The 23,435-nt window shown below is 37.2% G+C and overlaps 1 protein-coding gene across 2 annotated transcripts in view; it reads left to right on the top strand.

Annotated features, from left to right (window-relative positions):
- Positions 1 to 13,997: 13,997 nt before the first annotated feature.
- The window catches only part of map2k5 (mitogen-activated protein kinase kinase 5), a 74,780-nt gene continuing 65,342 nt past the window's right edge, over positions 13,998 to 23,435 (top strand). For both annotated transcript variants that reach the window (XM_056265338.1, XM_056265337.1), the window contains exons 1-5: positions 13,998 to 14,210; positions 14,394 to 14,442; positions 14,712 to 14,779; positions 22,007 to 22,076; positions 22,506 to 22,546. In XM_056265338.1, coding sequence (XP_056121313.1) covers positions 14,079 to 14,210; positions 14,394 to 14,442; positions 14,712 to 14,779; positions 22,007 to 22,076; positions 22,506 to 22,546 — 360 coding nt within the window. In that variant the 5' untranslated portion in view covers positions 13,998 to 14,078. The remainder of the gene's footprint in view (positions 14,211 to 14,393; positions 14,443 to 14,711; positions 14,780 to 22,006; positions 22,077 to 22,505; positions 22,547 to 23,435) is intronic.

The following is a 23,435-nucleotide window of genomic DNA, read 5'->3' as shown; positions in this document are numbered from 1 at the left end:
CACTCTGGCAGAATGACAACAATTACAAAATTCTCCTGGTACAGGTATTGCCACTGTTAATAGACAAACTAAATAAACTATAAAGAGAGTCTAAAAAGTGTGTTTTAAGAGAGTTTAAGTTCACAGAGCAAAAAGTGCCCATAGTTGAGGAAACCCCCAATATAATACAAATATATGGTGCAAACAAATATGTATTTATTTACTCCTATATATGTGAATTTCTTACGAAAAAAGGGGGAGTGCTAGAGCTTGGTCTCATTTACACATTAATACGTTGTTAATTACACCCATAATGTCTCCCTGCTAGCTACACCATGTTGCTGACTAATTGAATATATGAGTTGAAGATGTTTGAAAGCCTGTAACTGATTTAATTAATGCATATTTTGCTTTAAGCATTGCCCGTTATAAGATCTCTGTGCGCCGGCGTGTTGAGGTGTGTATGTCTGTGTGTAGCTGTGTTAATCCTCCTGTCAATGATCAGTGTTTGTCTTGATTTCTGGCAGCTGGCATCCAACTGGAAACACATCAGGTCTTCCAGGAGGGCAATTCCCCAGCATCCCTCATTATGGATCTCTCTCTTTTTCTCTCTCTCGCCTGCAGGTCCATCACACACACGCACACACAGCACAGATTTGAGGCAGCCTTCTCGTCTTATTCAAATTGGTCTCGGCAGGAAAATGGGTTCATGATGATGGGGGTAATAACAGTGTGGAAAAGAGAGCGTCTTCAGCTTCAAACACCATTTAATTTGGAGATTAAGCTAATAAAAAGCCATTAAGGCCAATGCCTTGCTGTTGTAGCAGGCCGTAGTGATACACAGTAATTCCTTCTCATTTAACGCAAATGAGCTATAAAAGATTAGGACTGGGCGTGTTATTCCTTTTATGTTTATATGTTTCCCAAGGTTTATGGAAAAGAATAATCAGTCTGTTTTAATGTGTTGCTTTCCCCCCGACTATGGTTTCACAACACATGGACCCTTTGTGTAGAAAAACAAAAACCATCCAGATTTATAAACAGGTTTTAATCAAATTTGCAGTCAAAATGATTAGCTATAATGTCTGATATTATTTAGCTCTAATTACCAGCAGATGGTGTCTTTATCTGCACTTAGGGCGCACGAGTCTTGGAAATGCTGCATGCACAAGAATAATTAAGAAGTTGACTTGAGCTGTTTTTTTCTGGTCTTTTGTGAGCTTTAATAGTTAGACTCAGCACCCTAATGTTAATTAGTGCTAATTTGATAATTTGATTACATTTATTCCTTTAAATCCAAGCATTCTCGATTGCTGCTCAATGTGCTTTATTGGCATAACACAAATGGTATATTTGTATTTCAGTAGCAGCAGTAGCTTCCTCTCTCTCTCCTCTAAATGCAATTATTTTTATTATTCATGCAGGAGATCATCTTGTGAGATAATTTGCAGATCGTACAATTCCTCCTCACCTCTGGAGATAGATGGACACTTATGCCTGTCTGTGTGTTGTTGTTGGGAATGGGAACACAGCGCTCACCTGTGGAGAGAGAAGCAGACCAGCTCACTGGGGTATTGATGGAGTCATACAGAGTTAATCAGACTCAATGCCAGCAATGATTCCTTCATTTCCTGCAATGCAGAATTAGATGGTAATGCGGCCCCTGTTGGAACTTTGGCAGCATATGGTCTTGTGTAATGTGCCTGTTCCATTGGGTATAGATGCATTCCATAGGACAGAACAGCATTACCCGAAATGTAGTTATATAACAGGCTGTAGTTTGTGCTGTGGTGTTTGATTGTGAATATTGACATTATATTTATACTAGGATTGTCGCTGGATTACGTGCAATTGGCCTCTGTCTTGAAAAATTTGTGTTGACTTGAATCTGAGAGAATAATACTGCTGATGATGCATTCTGGTGAAGTAACTAATCACATCTCCGTGGACGGAGAGCTGGAAGGTGTGTAGAGCTTATGAAAAACAGGTCAAACTGTTATCAGTAATTGCCACAGATTTTAGGGGGCAGTCACTCAAATGGCAAGCTTAGAGGAGAAAACAAGGTTTTTAGGAAAGAAGGCTTAAAATGCTTTACATTGAGTAATGTAATTGTAATTTGCCAACAACAACAAATAGTTACAGTTCTCATAAGCCCCCAAACCTTGCCTGGGCCTAAGGAATTAAAGTCATCATGTAATCAAAATGGACAAATCATATGTGTTTATGGAACATTGGCGTGTTTATTATAAATGATTTGTCTGTGCACATCATATTATGATGATGTGGGACATTAACCTCTCCCCTCCTGCAATCTGTCACTCACATGAGATCACTGTCACAAACTCATCCTCTATGCCAGCGCCATATTCTTCAGCTCCTCCCACTCATTCCTAGTCCCTGCAAGTGTCTGACTTACCTGACTCGCTTACCCTTTCCCTGTGGCGATCATCATCTTCACCTTCCTCGTCTTCCTCGAATCTACTGCCAGTCATGCAGTATCCATCTCCTGTCCTGCAAATGAGAACAAAGACTGTTACATTGAGTTAAGTTACCAATTGAATCTCTTACTTCTATTTACGTCCCTGAGTTGACTCCTCCTGACGATTCTTCAGTAAAGTCCAGTGATGAATATTCCTTGTGTCTGTGCTTTGTTGTTTGTGACAATCACAGCAACAGCAAACGAAAACAATCCAATCAATTCCCGATGGACAAAATTAATCCCTGCCTTACATTTTTATAGAGGGTATGTACTGACGTCACTTTGCCGCTAGGACACGCCCCCTTAGTCGGACTGAGGGGCAAAAACATCCTGCAGCATGACTGGTTTTAATAGGGGAAACTGCGATTACTTGCTTAGATTAAAGGCATCTTGACTCAACAGTGATCCTCACAACTCGCCAAAGAACCAGTGGTCCATGGACATTGATTGACACGTGGCCAGGAATCGGGGCTGCCTGCTGCCTAGAGTCCGGTTGTTTCTGCGAATTGCAAGGATCCATTTGCTTTTCTTTTCATAGCTTTATTGATAAAGGAAAATATTTTATAATCTGCCAACACTAAGTATAATAGAAAGTATGAGCTGTTGTGGGCTCAAGTAACCCGCAGCTGTCTAGATTTTGCATTTGCAGTGTATTTGTTTATATCCAAAAGTGTGCTTGATGGCTTATGAGTGTCCAGATCATAAAACCTTTTAGATATGTAGTATACATGCAGCACGATTGTAGAGAATAGATGATTCGATAGGATAATTTGAGTGGGATTTGGATGTAATTATGACGGAGTAAGCGAAAGGCCTTGCTTTGAAGTTATTGTCTGCAGTGTGAGGCAAGCCGTTCGTTCTGCTGCAATTATAGACCCTTCAGTGTAAGGCTTATTTGTGCTTAACAGTTGGCAGTGCATTGATTTAATATGTAATCAGTACACATAGGCCTGCAATGTAAATGTTTCTTAAACTTACAAAGATTTTCTGTCACGCTTTAATTACTATGTTTCACCGCTAGACAGGAAGCTTATATGTAAACTAATTATGAAGTAATCACGGTGTCCTGCAAGCATGTTGTTTATCACCTTTTATAAATATCCTCTTTTATATATATATATATATATATATATATATATATATATATATATATATATATATATATATATATATACTTTTTTACAGTAGAGCCACCTACTGTATCTCACAGAACACGCCGGCGTTAGCTCACTCTAATTTTCAGGGTGACGTAGTTAGTATCCATCCCATAATTGTAGTGGTATCTGCGCTGTTAATTACTGAAGTAAATGGTTGAACTGCTGCCAAGGACCCATTGTGTTGGGGCTTTGAATTGTGTTTTTACCATCTGTAGAATTGGGAAGAGGAGAGAGGGGAGCAAAGGAGCAGGGGGAGGCTGAAGAGCAAGCTCACAGCCTCGGGGTCTGAGGCCATATGGAGCCAGCACTTCGCCTGCGCTTTATTGCACACCTTGCTGTTTTAATCAATGGCAAGCCTGTTCACAGGACACAGAGAACAGAGGCTATTGCACTGTGTCAGTAGGTTTTTTTCTGCTTGATTGTTTCTCTCTCACTTCCAGAAAACTTTTGCACTTGACTTTACATGTGCTTATATCTTGTTTGTGGATTATGGTGATGTCTGGTGAATCTGCTGATCTATTAATATACTTTATTTAATATATTTATTACACTATATGCTGCTTTCCGTAAACATGAGCTAAATAAATGTCTTTGACCGTTGTGCTTGAATTTTTTTACAGCATCTCGGGCATGACACAGCGTTCTAAAAACGCTGCACTTAAAATAAATTCAACCTTTAAGTTTTTTACATACCTGTTCCAATGCCTGTGTCTCGTGTTTTTCAATGCTAAAACGTGTTCTGAGCGAATGCCCTCCTTACTTTGTCTATTTTTGCTCTGCCAATAAAAGGGGTTCCAAACAAAGTCACAGTAGAATTAACCATTGCTCATTTCCAAGCAAAATACAGTAGCGGTGTCCCTGCATGAATGAATCAGTATTTTTGAACAAATCGCTTGAGTGAATGATTTAATGACCAGATCACCTGTCTTCGTGTTCACTCGTCACCTGCACAGAGAATCCACTTCAGTCATCGCCAGCTAAGTCACCATCATCATTCTACAAGTCATCATCCTCTCACCATCATCTGGTTCCTGTTGTTCCACCACCACTCTGTTTTTAATAAACACTGTGTGCACTTAAACCTGTCTCCTCTTGTGTGTGTGACAAAGTGGGTAATCAAATATCATCAGGTAAAGTTCTGCACACACTTGCAGCCTTCACACATACTTTAACACTGGGGCCAAATACGTCATCTAAGTAGACAAGTGATCAGTGCAAAGACCGCAAGTGGGTGTGTGTATTAGGACAGGCCCAAAGGCTTCATTTCTGAATGAATCAAATGTTTTTGATCAAATCGGTAGAATAAATGATTATAAAGTATCAAATGATTCAATGAAAGACTCATTGTAGAATGAATTAGAAATACATTATTAAAATAAAATAAATTATAAACGTTGTATGCTTTCATCCAGATACAGGTTATACAAAGTCAAACAGCCACATCACAGTTTGGCTTGCTCATTCTCCACTATTGGCTTAGTGCAATCATTATGCCTGGTGAAGCCTAATGTTACAGCTTGTGGTAATGGTTACACTGTGTCTAATAGTGTGTTTGTGTGTGAAACTCTTCATTGTAATGTTATAGTTTGTGTTAATGGGGCAGAGAGCGTGATGGAGCGTGTGTGTAGGAGTGCATGGCAGGTTCAGTCAAATGTTATAGTTTGTGTTAATGGTGCATTTAGAGTGCTAACTGCTACAGTCCCAGCTGTAGACACAGCTAGGCCTCCCTTGCCCCAGTTATGCCCAAACCCTCCCCAAAGCTGAGAGTGGCTCCTGCTATTCACCAGTCTGTGCGCATATTGTTTAATTATTGGCTGTTCTGGAGCACCACAGGAGGGAACCCACTGAAATGTACCAAGATGAACGCAAGGTTACTCCTTCTGTACTATGCAAGGTAATCAAACCACATGTTTTTTCATGGAGAGGATGTCAAGTGTGCCCGTTGCAGAAGTGGTCATATTAGGGCATATTTAGGTTAATAGCCTGAGGAAAAAAGTGTGTGTTTCAACTGACTTGTGGCAGTAACTGGCTGGGCAGCAGCAGTGTCTTCAATTATATTCATTCATCACACACTGACTCTTTATAGCATCAGCAGATGGAGAAATCTTTCCTTTATAAAAGTGACCAGATAAAAAAAAAGAAAAAAAGATCTGTTAAGATTTTGAGTGTGGTATGTTAAAAAATGGCATGCCTTTCCCTACAAATGGGTGTGTGCATTTAATTTGATTTATTGGTTTAATCAGATAATACATCAGTGCAGAAAGGATTGACAATTGCATTCAAATTTCACACCAAAGCATCGTGTAAGACTGGAGTAAAGGTTCCGCTTTGCCATCACAGAAATAAATTACATTTGAAGACATATTTCAATAGAAAACAGTTATTCTAAATTGCACAATATTTCTAATGAAATATTTCACAATATTATTGTTTTACTGTATTTTTGGTCAAATAAATGCAGCCTTGGTGAGCGTAAGAAACTTCTTTAAAAAACATTTAAAAAAAACTTTCTGACCACAAATGTTTGTTTAAAATTCACCAATTTCAAAGTGAGTGTTAATAATTCTTTAAAAGCAATGTAAATAACATCTTAATCAACAACATTCTCAAGGGCACGGAATCTTTAAAAATACATTGCTTTACAAATCAAGCAATTTGCTGTGGAGAAAATCAATATTTACTATGAGAGTGGGTTAACAGTAAGGGCAGCAGCATTTGAAAGCAGATGATCATTATCGCCTGACTCAAGTTATTGAATTGTGAATAAATGCAGCATGCCTGGAGTCTGCAGGTGCGGCCACCCTCAATTACTAACCTAAGGGACCTCCTGCAGAAATCTTAACACAGCAATTAACAACATAATTAAGTAGTAAAGTCGTTGTGCCATTTTCCCACAGCAGAAACAAGAGTGCCATTGACCAGATGAAGGAGCGCTGGCCTCTGATTGATCGTCCAGTTGACTTGCTTGCACAGGCATTTATCACCCTCTCCAGGATAGAGTGAGTGAGAGAGAGAGAGTATGTCTGTGTTTATTGGGGAGATGATGTGCTTAGTCTTGGTAAAGTGTCAGAGGCCTTGTTTTTCACATCATTAGACAACTGTGTGTTAATGAGCTGTCACATCCGGCTCTATATTTTAAATGTGCCTGATGCACACTTATGTGTATTTCCACATATGCAAACCTAAAAAAACAAATGGCCTCTGCTAAACTGGCTCTGTTTTTTTCCCTGTCATTTAGATCAGCTGTCATTACGCAGAATTCCACCTTATTGAATGTCTGCTCATCTGATTGAACAGATGTAGGTGTACAGCAAGGTTAAGCGCTTTTCATTCAGTGCTCCAGGAATGTAATGACTGCAGATGTGTTTTTGCCAACACCAAAATATTTAAAATCTCAATATTCTCTACTGAACTGCTTGTTGTGACATTGATTGATTCATTTTGTAAGATTGTATGTCTGTTAAATGTTACATTCATATACCATGTAGTAACTCAACTATTCAAATTTATTACGTTTTTTTAAATAATGTTCTAGTTTTTTATACAGCTAGTGTTCAAGTTGTTTATAAATGATGAACAAAAACAGTAGTTTGATCATTTAGTTTGTCTATTGTAAAAAAAAAAAATCAACATTTTTCACATTTTTTTCAAAATCATATTTTTCAAATAGTGTTGAATGGCTATAATTATTGATATTATTTATTTATCCATAGAGATTGGAAAATAAACCCTATTTAATAGAGGTATTGGTATCAGGTATCAGTGTTTGCAAAACTGACCTTGATAGTAATTGAAAAATACTAAAAAGATGCCTTGAAACAAATATGAAAACACACGTCCTCTATGTTGGTTCTACTTTAATTTGAGAATTGTGTAATTATATTTGTTTGATGTTTTTATATTAATATAAATGTGTGTATGTATATATGTGTGCCTATCTATCTATCTATCTATCTATCTATCTATCTATCTATCTATCTATCTATCTATCTATCTATCTATCTATCTATCTATCTATCTATCTATCTATCTATCTATCTATCTATCTATCTATCTATCTATCTATCTATCTATCGATTGTTCTATCTATCTATCTATCTATCTATCTATCTATCTATCTATCTATCTATCGATCGATCGATCCATCGATCGATCCATCGATCGATCCATCGATCGATCCATCGATCGATCCATCGATCGATCGTTCGATCGATCGTTCATTCGTTCGTTCGTTCGTTCGTTCGTCATTCGTTCGTTCCTTCGTTAAACTAAGTGTGATTATACTTGTGCAATTAACTAGTTACATTTTTAACATTTTTAATCAGTTCAAAGTTTTAATTATTATTCCGCCGAATATCAAGTTCTCTCTCATTTCTATATGAAGTATCTAAAACAGATTAGGTAGACTGGGACTCAAAGGATCAAGGGACCTCAAAGCATTATAACAGCCGTGATAGATTTCTCATTTATATAGCTTCTGTTTCTCACCCTCCCGTGGGATCTGTGAAATTGAGAGGCAAACATGAGGAAGGTTGGAACACTGTGTGATGGAACATCAAATAAACTGCCAGGTCTTATTGCGTCAATAAACTAATTTCTCTTTTAGGCTTTGACCTTTGACCTCTAGTGGCAGGACCATCCGGGGTTGTGACTGGAGAGAAAATCTCTTGGGAAGGAGATGGGGGAATGAGAAACAGACAGAGAGAGAGAGACTGTATCAAGGATGTGTCAACACAATATCTCCCACACATCGTTCCTTCCTGTTTCCTCATGTGCTGCATGTTTTACAGATGGATCCCCTGCTACAGAGCGAGGACACCTAATGAGCCATCCTCATTTCCTTCCACACAGTCATGGAATGAGGTCTGCTCACAATGGCTTTGTTTGCCAAGAAGCTGTTGTCTGTTTGTACAGAACTATGGCCTCTTAGCAGATTCTTTTGAGGTGTGTTTTCTTAAATTGTGTCAATGTTGTGAGGCGCTCAAGTCAGTTCCACCACCAGAGGGCACCATTATATGGACAGAATGGGAAGGAACTCCATCAGGATCCTTCCTTTAACTTCAAATTAGCACATGTTGGTTTAGATCAGTTTCTTTGACTTTAAAATAACCCTCAGATTTCAAAAACAAAAACACATATCTAGATGATTTATAAAGGCCAAGTGCCATTCATCAAACGTTTCGTCTCTAACCTGTATCCCTGCAAGATTGAGGCGTGTGGTTGGTCTCCATCACAGTCAGCCAGGGGTCACAAGACATGACAGTCAAACATTTCCTGTGTCATTGAGGGTTTTTATAGTCTGAACTTTAACTCTGTAATTACACAATGGCTAAAGCTAGTGTGCCACGCACACAAAGATACACAAAATCACTAAATACTATAGCACTGCAGCGTAGTCAACAGACCGTTGTCTGTTTAATTTTATAGATGTTTTCCACACCCTGTATGATATTTACAGGCTGTTTTAGACTATGTAACATTAGCTGCCTATGTGCGGTGGAACTCACAGCACTCTTTATTGCACTAAATCAGCTTCCTCTACACAAAGGGAGCTGGAGTCTTTCAAAATATTAAAGAAACCCACAAACATAAAAGGCCAAATGTTGCACAGAGCGCTGGACAAACCCAGTTACATTCAATTCTCATTTACATTCAACCCTTTTGCAAAAACCCACTTCAATTTGTCTATTTATTTACTGCTTTTTTATTTTTTGAAGGCTAGCGTCAGGTCCTGTGTGTTTGCCCTTGTGTTAGAGGGCTGCATTGTGGCTTTCCCTGAGGCTCAGCTGCAGGATTGTGGTTTTTAATGAAAAAGTGATGCTATAGAGCACAGGTAGCTACAGACCAGGCTTGTATTTCAGCTGCTTTTGTTATGTTTTACAATGAGGCAATGCGGTTGGATTCTTACAGACACTGTAAATGACCCTCTGGAGCCTGCATGCTCATCATGCGGGCCGCTGGATTAGGCATACGGGAGCTACAGTGCTTTAGGATCGATACTAGGCAGAATACCTCAATACCTCTGGTACCTTAATACATCTGCCTGTAGTTCTGCCCATTAAGTCTGTCTCATTTAGACTTATTATATAAATATAGCTGAGATGGGAAGACTGGAATATGTGATGAGTCTGAAAGAGAACAAATTAAACTATAGATGAATGAATGTTGTGAGAGACCAGATTCATATTTATTTCTAATAGCCAATCAGACTTAGATTAAATACATTTCTTGGCCAAGTTACACTTGATTCTGATTGTGCCATGCAGGTTCAATTTTAATGACCAAGACATATAGATCTTGGAATCAATTTAAAGTGTAAAATAAGATGTGTATGAGTGTGCTTGCAGACACTGATCGTACCGCAGACATTCCTGGATCTCGTAACAAGACTGGGGGAGTCTAAAATAGAAGGAGCAGCACTTATTATGTCTTCAGTATAGGTCAGATCCAGAGGCAGTGGCGTGAGTACATTAGCATACACGCTGGCAGAACGTTTAAGGTGACGAATAGGATAAGCTCAGAGGGCTGTGCTACCTGGCTCAGAGCTATTACCAGATCCCCTCAGGCTTGATTATCAACTCCCCTCTCGCAGTGTTTCTGCTTTGATATGACTGTGGAAATGGACTTGTTTAAACACAAAACCTTGATCCCACTGACCTCTTAATATGCTTATAATGATCCCATTTAACAAACAGATGTTAGGGCAGACACGGCAAAGCCAGGCCACAACATGTGGTGTTGGAAGTAGACACTTAGAAAGATAGTGAGCGCCTTTGTCCGTCAACACACAGCATAACAACACATTCCTTGGTTGTCATTGTGAATATTAATATTAAAATGAATGAAGTACACATTCTGATGTTGCAAAGCTGGTTTAGAACTGTTTTGTTTGAGATTCAATGCGTTTTGGGTATTACAGAACAGAAAACGGAACACATTTTTGTAGGTCCCTGAAGAAATACCTCCTAATTACACTAAATTAATACAAACAAACAAACAAATAAACTTAACTTGAAAGCTGTTTGTAAATCACTTGAATATATACCATTCAAAAGTTTATGTTTTTGAAAGAAGTCTCTTATACTTACCAAGACTGCATTCATTTGATAAAAACAAAAAAAGTAAAAACAGTGAACTATTATTACAATTTAAAATATCTGTTTTCTATTTTAATATATTTTAGAATATAATTTATATAAAATAGCATTTATTTTTATAAAATTTAAAATAAAATATAATTTATTCCTGTGATGGAATTTTATACATTTCAAAATATACAATTATTGGTCAGGATATGATAAGACTGCAGAAATAAAATGCATATAAAAAATAATAGAACTCATAGATGGTACCCGATGCAGACCCCTCTTATGGTGATAGATGAGCATAAAATAAACAGGTAATGAAATATTCACAAGCCAATTAATTATGCATGTGCATCACTACTTTATGGATGCAAGGAGGATCTCATTTACATATTGCTCATACTTTAGCCATTACAATCAGAGTGGTGCTGAACTCGTTCCATGCAGTGGATCAGGTGGGTGAGCGATGTGATGGTCAATACTGAATATAGTGCTGATCTTTTTCAAACTGAGGAAATAAGTGTGTGGAGTTTCAGACAGTGCAAGACTTGCTGATATGATTGAACTTATCAGGCTAATCAAACTCCTTGACTAAACCTTTTTTTAAATTTTTTATCAAGGATTCCGTATAGAATGTAAGCCATTTATCACACTTACAGGCATAGGGTTAGGCCTATCAGGTTGAAATTCGCAATGAAACGGAAGTAGCGACATATCTTCTCTTTTCTATTGTGACCTTATATCCTTGATTAATGGAATATTGGAAAATACAAAATGTAGGGTGGGGTCTTTGTTCTATTCATCGTTTGTCGATTGGATTTTGAGATGTGGACACTGCACTCAAAAATGGAGGTCGGATGAACAAGAGCTTGAAGGGGCGGGGTTTAAACAGAATAGATCACTGGACAAGTCCGGCATTCGTCATCCGAGAGAAGTCTGTTTACACCGAAATTGAGGTCCAAAAATATATTTCGATGTCAAAACATACATTTAGAAAATAGATAGGGTGAATTTCCACCCTAGTAGCCTACTTAAAGTTAAGGATGTTAAGGAGTACTTATTTTCAAAATAAAGATGTCCGAAGAGCTTATGTGGTTTTTCTACCCAGATTAATTTGGAATTTTACAAACAATAATATCAGAAAATATTTGTCTTTGCGGAAAAAGCGGGAAGACCTCACTACAGCCAATTTTGGTGTAGTGGAAATTTCCCCCGCTTGTCTTTTGTTCCAACAGCTCATGTGCCTGTAGTCAAACTGCTCTGTCTCAAAGCAACTTGTCGATGGAGAGGAAGAGAGAGAAGACCGTTTGGGCTGATAAAATGTTTTTTAATTACCAGACACTGCATTCTAGCAATCTCTCCACCCTTTTCCTCACTGCTATAGGTCCAGTTTGATTTCTGATAATTGTGTTTGCTGATGTGGCATGTTTTTTTTAATACTGCACCAGACCTTATAAGCAGGTCCACAGAGGGACGACAAACTGCAGTTACATCTCTCTTGTAATCAGCACTTTACTGCTAGATACATTGACTCTGGTACTCCATTTCTGTAAACCTGCAACAATGAGACTCAGCCATTACTTATTGTGCCGTGTGACACACAATCAATGTCATGCAGAGCAGCTGATGACTCATTCAGATCAAGAAGGGTTAACCACTCATTAGGTTTGATTGTGTGTTTATGAGCCACTTGTGGATTCAGCTGTTTCCACAAACTGTACATTTTAGAGCTATCAAAACTAAACCCCTTGGTTGACAATTGTTATATGAGTAATATAATCTGATCATTAAACTGAGAGCTCTTAGTAAGTTTTCACTTACACCAACCTGACTGTTTCAATTGTAGTTTGAGAGGAGAATGGTCGTCATTCAATTGTGCACAACCCCATGGCGTATTTAAGCGTTTAGCTTTTGTCCTCTTTCAAAGTGAGCAAAGAAAACATTTAAGGTGGCATTCTTCCACTGCTCTTTTAGACTACACATTTGTTCTATTGACAGGGCAGCTGTAGAGCCAATAATAGGCCAGGGCATTGATAGGCTGCCTGGAAACACTATTGTTTTAAAGTTTGATGTGAGACCTGATCCTATTTGGAAGGCCGTGATCATATCATTGTGGATTGCAGCTTGCAATGGGTCAGACTTAGTTTTCGTAGAATCATTACACATTGCTCTATAATATCCTGCCCGCCAGGTAAGACTGCATTAGCTAGTCGAAAGAAACAAAACTCTACTTTGTTGAAGGATCAATGTTTGTTGAAGCTTTTGCAATCAGGCTGTGACCATGAATGAATCGAATTAGTCTTTCTCTAAGATAAGGCTGTAATCAACAAGGGCACATAATGTTCTTTGTTGTACATTCAATTACAATCTAATGAGTTGTGCAAAGTGGAAATCTTTAATGCTATTTAAATTTTATATAAGTAAAGCAGAAAAAAGGTACTAATAGAAGTGAAATATTAAGTAGATTTAAATAGCGGTAACAGACTCCGAGTAAATTATTTACAACGATAAAGACAGCCTGAATTTAGTATCCTGGTTATACCAAATAAATAAGTAGGCTATTTAGACATGAAATATTTATTTGAGGTGAAATTTAAAAAAAATTTGTCTTTGCATAAGTCAAATAACCTGTCTGTGTTTATTTTGTAATAATGACCATTCTACACTGCTATTTAACAAATAGCATACATTTAGGCAATATGTAAACTAATTAGGCTATAATGTAAAGCAACATTGAACTTTCATTCAACGTGAATTGTTTTAATGGCGATTTTTGATTTATGACTAAAATTAAAGCTATGGGGTCAAAATGATACAAACAGCTCAATTAAAAGGTAGGCTATATCATTTATCCAAAGCCTTATGTAGCAACTTGTTCGCAACTTGTTCACAACTTAAAAAAAATAATAATAATATCAGTATTCCGGGTTGGCCTGCAAATTGACGCCACGTTCTGAAATATTACTTATACAAGCTAAAGGAATAGATAAAGACACGTCGAGAATACTGTCTAGCAGTCAGCATCTCAGTCTGTGAGGCTTTTATATACCTCCAGCTGACGGTCAGCTTCCGGGTAATTCTCAAAACACTTCCGCTAAACTTCCTCTGCTTTACTTTCATTGTTGACAGTTTGTTAACTACGGCCAAATATTTGTTCAAATCCTAGTTAACAGTCGGAGTAACTGTAGTCCGTACATCTGGAAGTACATGTCTCTCGTTTATGAGTCGGAGTGGCCGCTGCGTCAGTTGTGTGGTGAATGTTTTCTTCACTGTTAGTGAGCTAAGCAGCTAGCTAGCCGCCTAGCCTGCTGTACAGCTGCTGTGTGTCTGGGAATCTGCACTGAAAGCCAAGATTATGTTTCTCGGTGTGCTTTTGTTATGCTTTTACTTGTTTTAAATAACCTGTGCAGCATGGAATCTGAGGGAATCGTCATCCGGATAAAGACGCCGGTGGGGGACATGGACTCATTAGTGGATTATCCATCACATCTCAACTTTAACGATTTGCTGGTGAGTTGCTGTTTTACCTGTATATACAGTGTGTTTCCATGTGACATCTCAGTATATTTTAGAGGGAGAAACCATTCATGGAGTATGTAATATCCTAATGAGTGGTTTTCATGATAATGGTGCTGATTGACAGCTGTCAGTCAAATGTTTGTTTGCTCACTCAGTGATTCTCTATTTTGGCAGGCCGCGATCAGGGATGTCATGCCTGAAGCCACAGTCACCGCTTTTGAATGTGAGCATTGTTATTATATTTTAATTATTTTACTATTTGCAGTATAGCCAATTAAATAGTATATGAAACAACAAAGAAAAAAATTACTGAATATAACTGTCATTTTCTCTTTTCAATGATGTTGTCTTTATTGAACAAAACTAATCGGTCTGGCTAAAGGCATGCCAAAAAAAGTAAACTTATACATTTGCAGAATACATGATAAAAATGGTTGTTTAAATTGGCAAGTGATTAGCTGTTTTAGATTCAAATGATTTCTTATATTTCAGATGAGGATGAAGTTGGCGACAGAATCACAGTTCGCAGTGATGAGGAGCTCAAAGCCATGCTGTCATATGTGAGTATACCCAGAGACAGTTTGGTATACCTCATGTATAAATGCAGCCGAGCTCTTTGAGTCCTTTGATTCAGCTGTTAAACAGTGTGATTTCAGCATCATTTCTAAAACATGTTTAATAGCCAGATTGCCATTGAAGAACTACATTGCCTAATTGTAAACATAACTCACCATCAGAAACGTCACTGTTACCATGAGAAACATCCGACAAAAGTAAAGTTAGACGCCATATTGAATTTAATGCAGATGAAAATGAGGCTGTGAGGGATAGATGTACAGTCTTTACAACGTGCACACTATATAAAGGAGATCACACAATCATTTTTACAACTCACAACTTTCAAAACTGTTTTTGTCTACTGAAAGTTTAGCTTGCTGGACAATCGGTAGGTTGTTAAACAACCGTATAATTCATTGAATCCACTGTACTTACAGTAGCTGTCAAAAGTTTGGAAACATTAAAATTTTTATGTTTTGGAAATCTCTTATGCTCATCAAGGCTGCATTTATTTAATCAAAAATACAGTTAAAACAGTAATATTGTGAAATATTATTACTATTTAAAATAACTGTTTTTATTTATTTATTTGAATATATTTTAAAATGTTAATTTATTCCTGTGATGCAAAGCTGAATTTTCAGCATCATTTTTCCAGTCTTCAGTGTCACATGATCCTTCAGAAATCAGTCTAATATGCTGATTTTTGCTGCTCAATAAACATTTATCAATATTATCAATGTTGAAAATAGTTATGCTGCTTAACATTTTTGTGGAAATGGTGATACTTTTTTTCAGGATTTTTTGACGAATAGAAAGCATTCAATGAACAGCATTTTTTTTTCTTCATTTATTAAATTGATTAAAGCATTTATTAAATCATTTTTTTTGTAACATTATATATTTCTTCACTGTCACTTTTGATGATTGTTTCCACAAAAATATTAAGTACGGTAGCTAGATAATAAGAAATGTTTCTTGAGCAGCAAAGACTCTAGAGACTCTAAAGACTGGAGTAATGGTGTTGAAAATTCAGCTTTGCATCACAGGAATAAACCACATTTCTAAATTTATTAAAATCGTTTATAAAATATGTAATATTTCACTATTACCGTTTGTACTGCATTTTTGATTAAATAAATGCAGCCTTGGTGAGCATAATAAATTGATTACAAAATGTTTTAATGTTTCCAAACTTTCAACAGGTACTGTATATCCCTCACAGCATCGTTTTCATGCATTAAAAAATAATAAAAAATGGTGCTACTCTGATTAAGATTTATTAAGGCCTATTGTGAAGCATTGCAAATGATGTAATTGAATCTCTCTCACTGCTTATATATTTTGTTAATATATTAATATTACAATACATCTAACATATATTGTTTTTATACTTATTAACAGTTATAATGTTTTTTTTTAAAATTACTTTAATTCAGATTCTTAAAACAACACCATTTGCAATACTTCATGGAATTTGTAGTTAAGTGCAAGTCTTGTACTTTTTCCTTTTTTCTTTTTCTTTTCTTTTTTTATTCAAATCATAGATTATAATAGGATTGTCATGATATCAGATTTTCATTGTATGGTTATTGTGGCCAAAAAAAACCCAAGTCAAAATCTGTCACATTCATCCTTAAAGGGGTCATATAATGGTACATGCACTTTTACAAGTTGATTGTATTGAAATGTGTGTTGGCAGTGTCTGTTCACAACCATCATATAATGATAAAAATCCATCCAGTGGTTTTGTTTTAATCTCCTTATATGTTTTCCCCTGTCTTAAATTGAGCCGTTCGTTTTTGTGACGTAAATAAAACCGACGCCCCTCCCACGATTGTTGATTGACAGCCGCGACAGCCGCGTTTCAACACAGACCCGCCCTCGCTAGCTGTCAATCATAGTCTGCGCGGACCGGCGCGGTCATTGTTGATATGCTGGAGCACTGTCTATGAGCAGAATGGCGTCTAAGCGATTGTGGTGTTCTGTTCTTGGGTGTAATAACGAACCCAGCAGTCATTTTAATGTTCCTAAATCCGAACCGCTGAAGACGCAGTGGCTGAGTTTGTTTTCGAAGGGAATATTCCCCACGAGCAACGTCAATGCTCATGTTTGCGCGAATCATTTCACTCACCAGACTGCTTTATAAACGAGGATCAGTATAAAGCTGGTTTTGCTAAGAAGCAGCTCCTGAAGAAAGGATCGGTAGCAGATATTCGTGTTCCTGCTGAACCTCCAAAAGAACTGAAGTGAGTGTAACGTTTTATTAAACTTTATATTACTATTTATATTAATCCTTGTAAATCGCTAGCTGCATGCTTCACAATGAATGCGTCTAAGGTTTACACTCAGGGTACATTACGGCATGTTTTCTATGTATGACGTTCTCAATATAATGCATAATCCCACGTTTATACTGAACAACGCGTTATGTGTTATTGTGTTACAAATGGTGTACGCCAGAGCCGGCTCTGGTGACGCATAGAACAGAGAGGCGGAGTCAGCAAAGCTCATGATCATTTAAAGTCATATACACTGAAACGGCGTGCTGAAAACAGAGCTGTTTTTGACCAGGTAAAATAAGTGTTTTCTTGCAATACTAATGAGAATTTTTAATTAAAGTATATTACAAACTTTTAATTTAGACCCTAAAGAATCATATTAGCTTGTACAAAAATGGCATTATATGACCCCTTTAACTTTATTTAGTGTCTTCTTTTTTTTTGGGCCAATGAAACACTTAAAATACGAGTGTAGGCAGGTGAATCGAGAGTTTGTAACCATAACTGTACAGAAGTGTACAAAAATAATGTACTATGTTTTTCTATTTTATGATGGGTGGTGATGATCAAGGTTAAGGTGTAAAACTGCCATCCACTGTATTTGAGTGTCATACTGGTGCCGGCTTTCAAACGATAATATTGTATGTGTAATATTAACACAATATCAGCATTTCATTTTTGTAATATTGCTGCTATCGTCAGTACCGATATATTGTGACAACTAGGGATACACAGAAATTTCGTCTGCAGAAAATTATCGGCTGAAATGGTATTTTCGTTTTTTGGCCGAAACGGAAAAAAGGCTGAAAATGAGCCGAACATACAGCAAATGCCTCAGTGTTCAGTGCTCAGGTTTCACTTTCATGCAGGATTTTTGTGTAATTCCATGTGTACTATACTTTATTTTGATAATTGGTCAAAAAATAAATCGGGTAAATCTGATTCTGTTGCATACAACTGAATGAAAAATAATTTTTATACATTTTCTGTCCAATTTTGGTGTGTTTCTTTAAATAAGTGTGGTTATTTTATTTTATTGGCTTGTATTATTTTTTTAAATAAGATTAAATTAAAAAGTCTAATATTAAATACAATTTTATATATATATATACTAATTTTTGGTTTCGGTTCTCGGCCAAGTGCATGCAGAATTTTGGCTTTCGATTTCAGCCCAAAATTTTCACTTTGGTCAATCCTTAGCAACAACCCTTGTTTGCAATTTTGTGATTCTTCTTGGAGCTGGTTGGTTCATGAGACACTTCAATAAAAAGGCTTTAATGAAATGCCTATGGAGCAAATAAACAAAGAAAAATACTTCCGGGACCAAAGCTGAGGAAAACTGGGTGGTCACCGTTGCGCTCTATTACAGTCTGTTGTATTAGACCTTTGAATGCTGAAAGTGTTTTGTTGGAAGGGAAAAGCTATTACAAATCTATTATTCCAGATCTATTCACCCTTGGGGAAAATGTTCTCATTACTTTGCTGATTGGCAAGGATGACAAGTAGCTACATATTTTCTTTTTTCTTTTCAATTTCTTCATCTATTTCCTTTTTTTCTGGCTTCACCTCTCGATGTTTCCATGGCAACGTGCGTCTCTGGCTCTCACCCCCTATTTTAAATTTAACAGGTGTTAACCAAGCAAGATTAGCAAAGGGAAAAGTGTAATATTAAATTCCTGCTTATTTTTCTTAATATTCATTATTTTTGTGTTGACTCAGGCAGTGGCCTCCCCAGTGACCAGGCACAAATTGAAAATGTTCAAAATATTTGTGTCATGTGTTTAATAAAAAGCTATTGTAAACTTTTCAAGTCAAGGAATGTTGTTGCCTACTCTTGTTTCCTCAGTCTGTTCTTCTTCTTTCTCTGCTTTCTATGTGTTGTTTTTAACGTTCTTCTTTTGAGACCGCCGTAAAAGTGCTTTCAATACTTACTGCTCACATTGTGGACACCAAACGTAATGACTCGTAATAGTTTTTCCCCCTGTGAAGTACAGTGGAAGTTAAATGAACTATCAACTTTTATTATTTATTATTCAATACTTAAAGTTTCGCCTCATTAGAAGCACAGCCCTCTTGGGTAGAGGAATTTTTCAAAATCCACTTTCAGCTGGTGTTGTCTTTTACCCCCCATCAGCTCTCAATGACTCTCGAGTAGCCATGGGCTTTAAAACCACCGCTTCTGCATGAAATTAAATTACTTATATTTGATATTTATTTATTTTTAGATGCTTTATCAATGTTGTACCTCTCAAGGCCATTGGAGTCATTAGCCAGATTAGGCCAGAAGGTGACACACTGACAATGATGTCTCGCGGGTGTCCTGCTCTGCCTGAGTGTAATTCAACTTTTTTCCCTGTCTTGATTAATTCTAGTTTTGAAATGCACATTCTGACATTGGAGATATTTGCGGGAATGCGAGTATTCTCATTTGTTATCGCAACAATCTGCATTGATGCTTATACACGGAGAGACTTTACTCTTAAGGAACGTGCCATCGCACATCACCAAAAAAATCTTTGAGGCCATATTACTCTGACAGTGAATATTACCGCTCGTTGCTGTTGCAGATTGCCTCCCCCTTGCATTTTGGTTAACAGCACAACTGAGTCCACTTTTTCTGAAAATGAGTTTTTCCTCCCATGATGCTGTTTGCTTCTCTGGGGAGAGTGCAAGCTGCTGAGAAGGGTGGAATTTAATATGCATGTAACATGTTCTGAGGCTTGTGCCTATGTCTAACTGATCATTGTGGTCATATTTCAAGCGTGTGCTCTTTGCCCTGGTGGCTCTTGGGGTCTCTGTGGGGGACCTTTATAAATTTGCTTCAATTAATTCCATGTGAAGGGATCTACTGTTATGTAGACTTAATAGGAATTAAGAGATGACTTCTTGCTTTACAGGTGCGTAAGCTAATTCACAGAGCTCTCTGGTGAAAACCGACCTTCAAACTGTCTTGACTGCTCTAGCAGCGATCATCAGTCTGAGGTCTCTGAGATGTTCTGGGTCCCCGGTGAACCCCTTCTTACCGTTAGCCTTTCCAGGATGTTAGTTCAAAGTTAAAGACTGACCCATGTCAGATGTAGCCTCGCCAACTCTCTCTCTCTCTCACACACACACACACACACACACACACACACAGGCACTGATCTCCCAGGCTGGGACTGCTAATTACAGAGCGCTTTACTTGGGGTGTGTTAATGATCGGGGTCCAACAGAGCGGAGGTCCGACTCCTCTGTTCCCTCCAGCTCTCAAGCTGCCTTCCTGTGATCAAACTGCCTTTAGTTATTGTCCAACAAAGGGAGGTTTCTTTTAATACACTGTTACAGATTAGTTAGGTAATTGCAGCCCTAATCGATAAAGCAACCGAGTGGAAAATTAAAGGTGTGTGTTTTGGTAGAGCTACATGGTTTCAGTGCCTGCAGGCAGTGCAGAGAGGTGACAGTGATAAATAGGGTATTTAATAACAGCTGCTCTAACACTGCTTCCTCTGCATGTCCTCGCGTGCGGCACGGCGTATTCATCACGTATTCGCACGCGGCGGAGGGACAGTGCTGTACCGCCGGCCCCTTGGTTAGGCTTGCTTTTGACCTTTGTCTTGTTCTGCCTTTGTCTCTCATTCTCTCTCTGTCTCTGTCTTTCTTTCAAACACTGACACTCTCCCCTCCTCTCTTGTCCATCTGGATCTGTGGTTTTTAATGGCTTTATTGTGTGCGATGGGTGCTCTGTGTTTGGACACAAAGGTCTCGTGCTGGACTGAGAGGAGAGGACGAGCGACCAGATGGTTCTGTTAACCGAAACATCCATTGAATGTTCTTTTGGCAGGAGAGACAAATCTGTGCGCGTGTTTGAAAGACACCAGAGTTCTTTTGAAATAGAATCAGCAAAAGTGCTACATGACATATCAACTGCAAGATCAACTTCAAAATAATATTGAATATTTATACAATAATATGAATGAATAAAATAATATATAAAATAGTAATAATAAAAATTAAATCGTTAAAATGGAATATGTATATATATATATATATATATATACACACTGCAAGATCAACTTCAGTAAATATTGAATATTATAAAATATAATAAATGTAATTAATATACGACATGAAGTCTCATATTGTAACTACAAGTACAGTGCCAACAAAACTTGAAATCTAGATTGCTTTAAGTTAAATTTCTTTATTAACCGCATAGATTAATTAAAGAAAAAGAAAAATAATTACACAAAAAGCTTGCCATGACATTAATAATATCATTAATAATATAATAAAAGGTTTATAAATGCCAGACTCCATTTCAGCCTATTATGCAGTGTAATTAATTAATAGGCAGCCGTTACTGGCAGATTGCTTTTACGTCAGGCTGAAATGAGAAAACTCAGTGATTGGGCTGCGCCTGGCAGCCATTACAACGGATGAATTGATACAGAGGCTTTCAAAAAGATTACCTGAGCTGGGTGCCCGATTCATTTAGCGTCTTTTCTTTACCCCCCCAATACTGCAAGTGGCTCTGAGAGACAATAGTTTATTCTAGGGTTCAATTCTCGCTATTAACTAGTTGCTTATTATCATGCATATTACTAGGATATTGGCTGTTTATTAGTACTTATAAAGCACATATTAATGCCTTATTCTGCATGGCCTTATTCTACATCCCTTAATCCTACCCAATACCGAAACTTAAACGCCACAAAAACTACCTTACTATTAATAAGCAGTAAATTAGGAGTTTGAGGCAAAAGTTGAAGTAAATAGTGAATGTGTGTTCCCTATACTGAAGTGTTACTTAGAATATATATATTTTTTTTGGACATAAGATTGCTTTGATACTCCGTGGGACTTTTTTTTTCTCAAATACTTTTGTTGTTGTATTGATTTTTGTGAACTACTGAAAAAAGGAACTGGCCTGTTTTTAGAGTCTTTTTTGTTTTTGTTTATTCTCCACAGTACTGCAACACAGTGATGGAGCACCGCATCAATGGACTGTTACCTGAGCCTTTACAGATATTTCCACGAGGTGTGTAAAGTGTGTGTTAGTGTGTTGGCCCAAATTACAGTTTAACACCGCAACAGTAAACGTGCCCGAGGCCCACCTAGAGCCTAGATCGCTGTTTAAAACCCCATACTCAGCACTGGCCTGTTCACGTGCGTTTGTGAGCGTTTTCTGTTTAGCAAATCCCAAATTACTTCATGCTCAGTGGCTTCTGTGAGAGGAATAAATATCAGTTTCAGTTTCAGGAATAAATATCAATTCTTTATGAATGCATCCACATATGCATTATTCTTTATGATATACTTATTAGCTCCCTAAGCTGTATTTCAATATGTTTTGTAATGTTGCAGATAGACTAATTCTGACATTTGAAACATTTTCTGTAAAATATTCTGCTCATGTTCTTTTACTCTGGCCTCATTTGATCTACAATCTAGTCAATTTTCTTTTCAGCCGGTAAGACCCCAGGGATCCGCAACATACACGGCCTGAAGGTATGTGTCTCAATGATTGTTTCAGCAGAATTGGCCATGGATCGGTTATGCTGCGTACACTTATTGAAATGTCAATTGAAGTCAAGACTCTCTCTTTCTATCTGTCTCTCATTTTCTACCCCCTCAATGTTTTTCATTGTATTTCTATCTGCTTATTTGATAAACCTTTCAAATATGACCGACCGAATATGGGGTCGGTAATATAAAAAAATATATATATATTTTGAAAGAAGGCTTTTATGCTGACCAAGACTGCGTTTTAATTGATCAAAGCCTATTGGAACTATTATTGCAATTTAAAATGGCTGTTTTGTATTTGAATATATTAAAAAATAATTTATTCCTGTCATAGCAAAGCTGAATTTTCAGCATGCCATCATTGCTGAATATCATTGGTAAATAAAACATATTAATTTCTTTAGCACAAAAAAAAAAAAAACCTCTTACTAACCCTAAAGTGTTGAAGGGTAGTGTAGTTTCTGTTTACCTAGATAGTATAATTGTTCTTGTTTTGTGCTTGTTTTGGTTTAATTCCGAATTAATTGGCTTGAAAAGGGTAAAAAAAGAAGAAGAAAAAACTGATCTAAATGAGGTCTTCATAGACACTAATTAAGAACAGAATCACTGCTTTACTGCACTACACTATACGACCTACAGACCTCAATTAATCTACTTATTTATATAGTGACTCTCTTTGAGCTTTTTTCCTTCATTCTCCCACTGCGATCCGTTAGCGTGGCTCTGACAAGAAGCAGCTTCATAAATCCCCTTTAATGACAAATAAAGGACGTGATGTTGATTCATTCTTTTTTTTTTTTTTTTTACCCAAGGATGTTCCCAGAGTTATATTTAATTTTGCCTGATAGATGAAGTGACCCCTTTCCTCAAG

This window comes from Rhinichthys klamathensis, unplaced genomic scaffold, assembly GCF_029890125.1.
Source record: "Rhinichthys klamathensis goyatoka isolate OS25496 unplaced genomic scaffold, OSU_Roscu_1.1 h1tg000232l_1, whole genome shotgun sequence".
NCBI lineage: Eukaryota > Metazoa > Chordata > Actinopteri > Cypriniformes > Leuciscidae > Rhinichthys > Rhinichthys klamathensis.
Note: the sequence above shows the minus strand (reverse complement) of the source record. Positions and strands in the feature narration are given on the sequence as shown.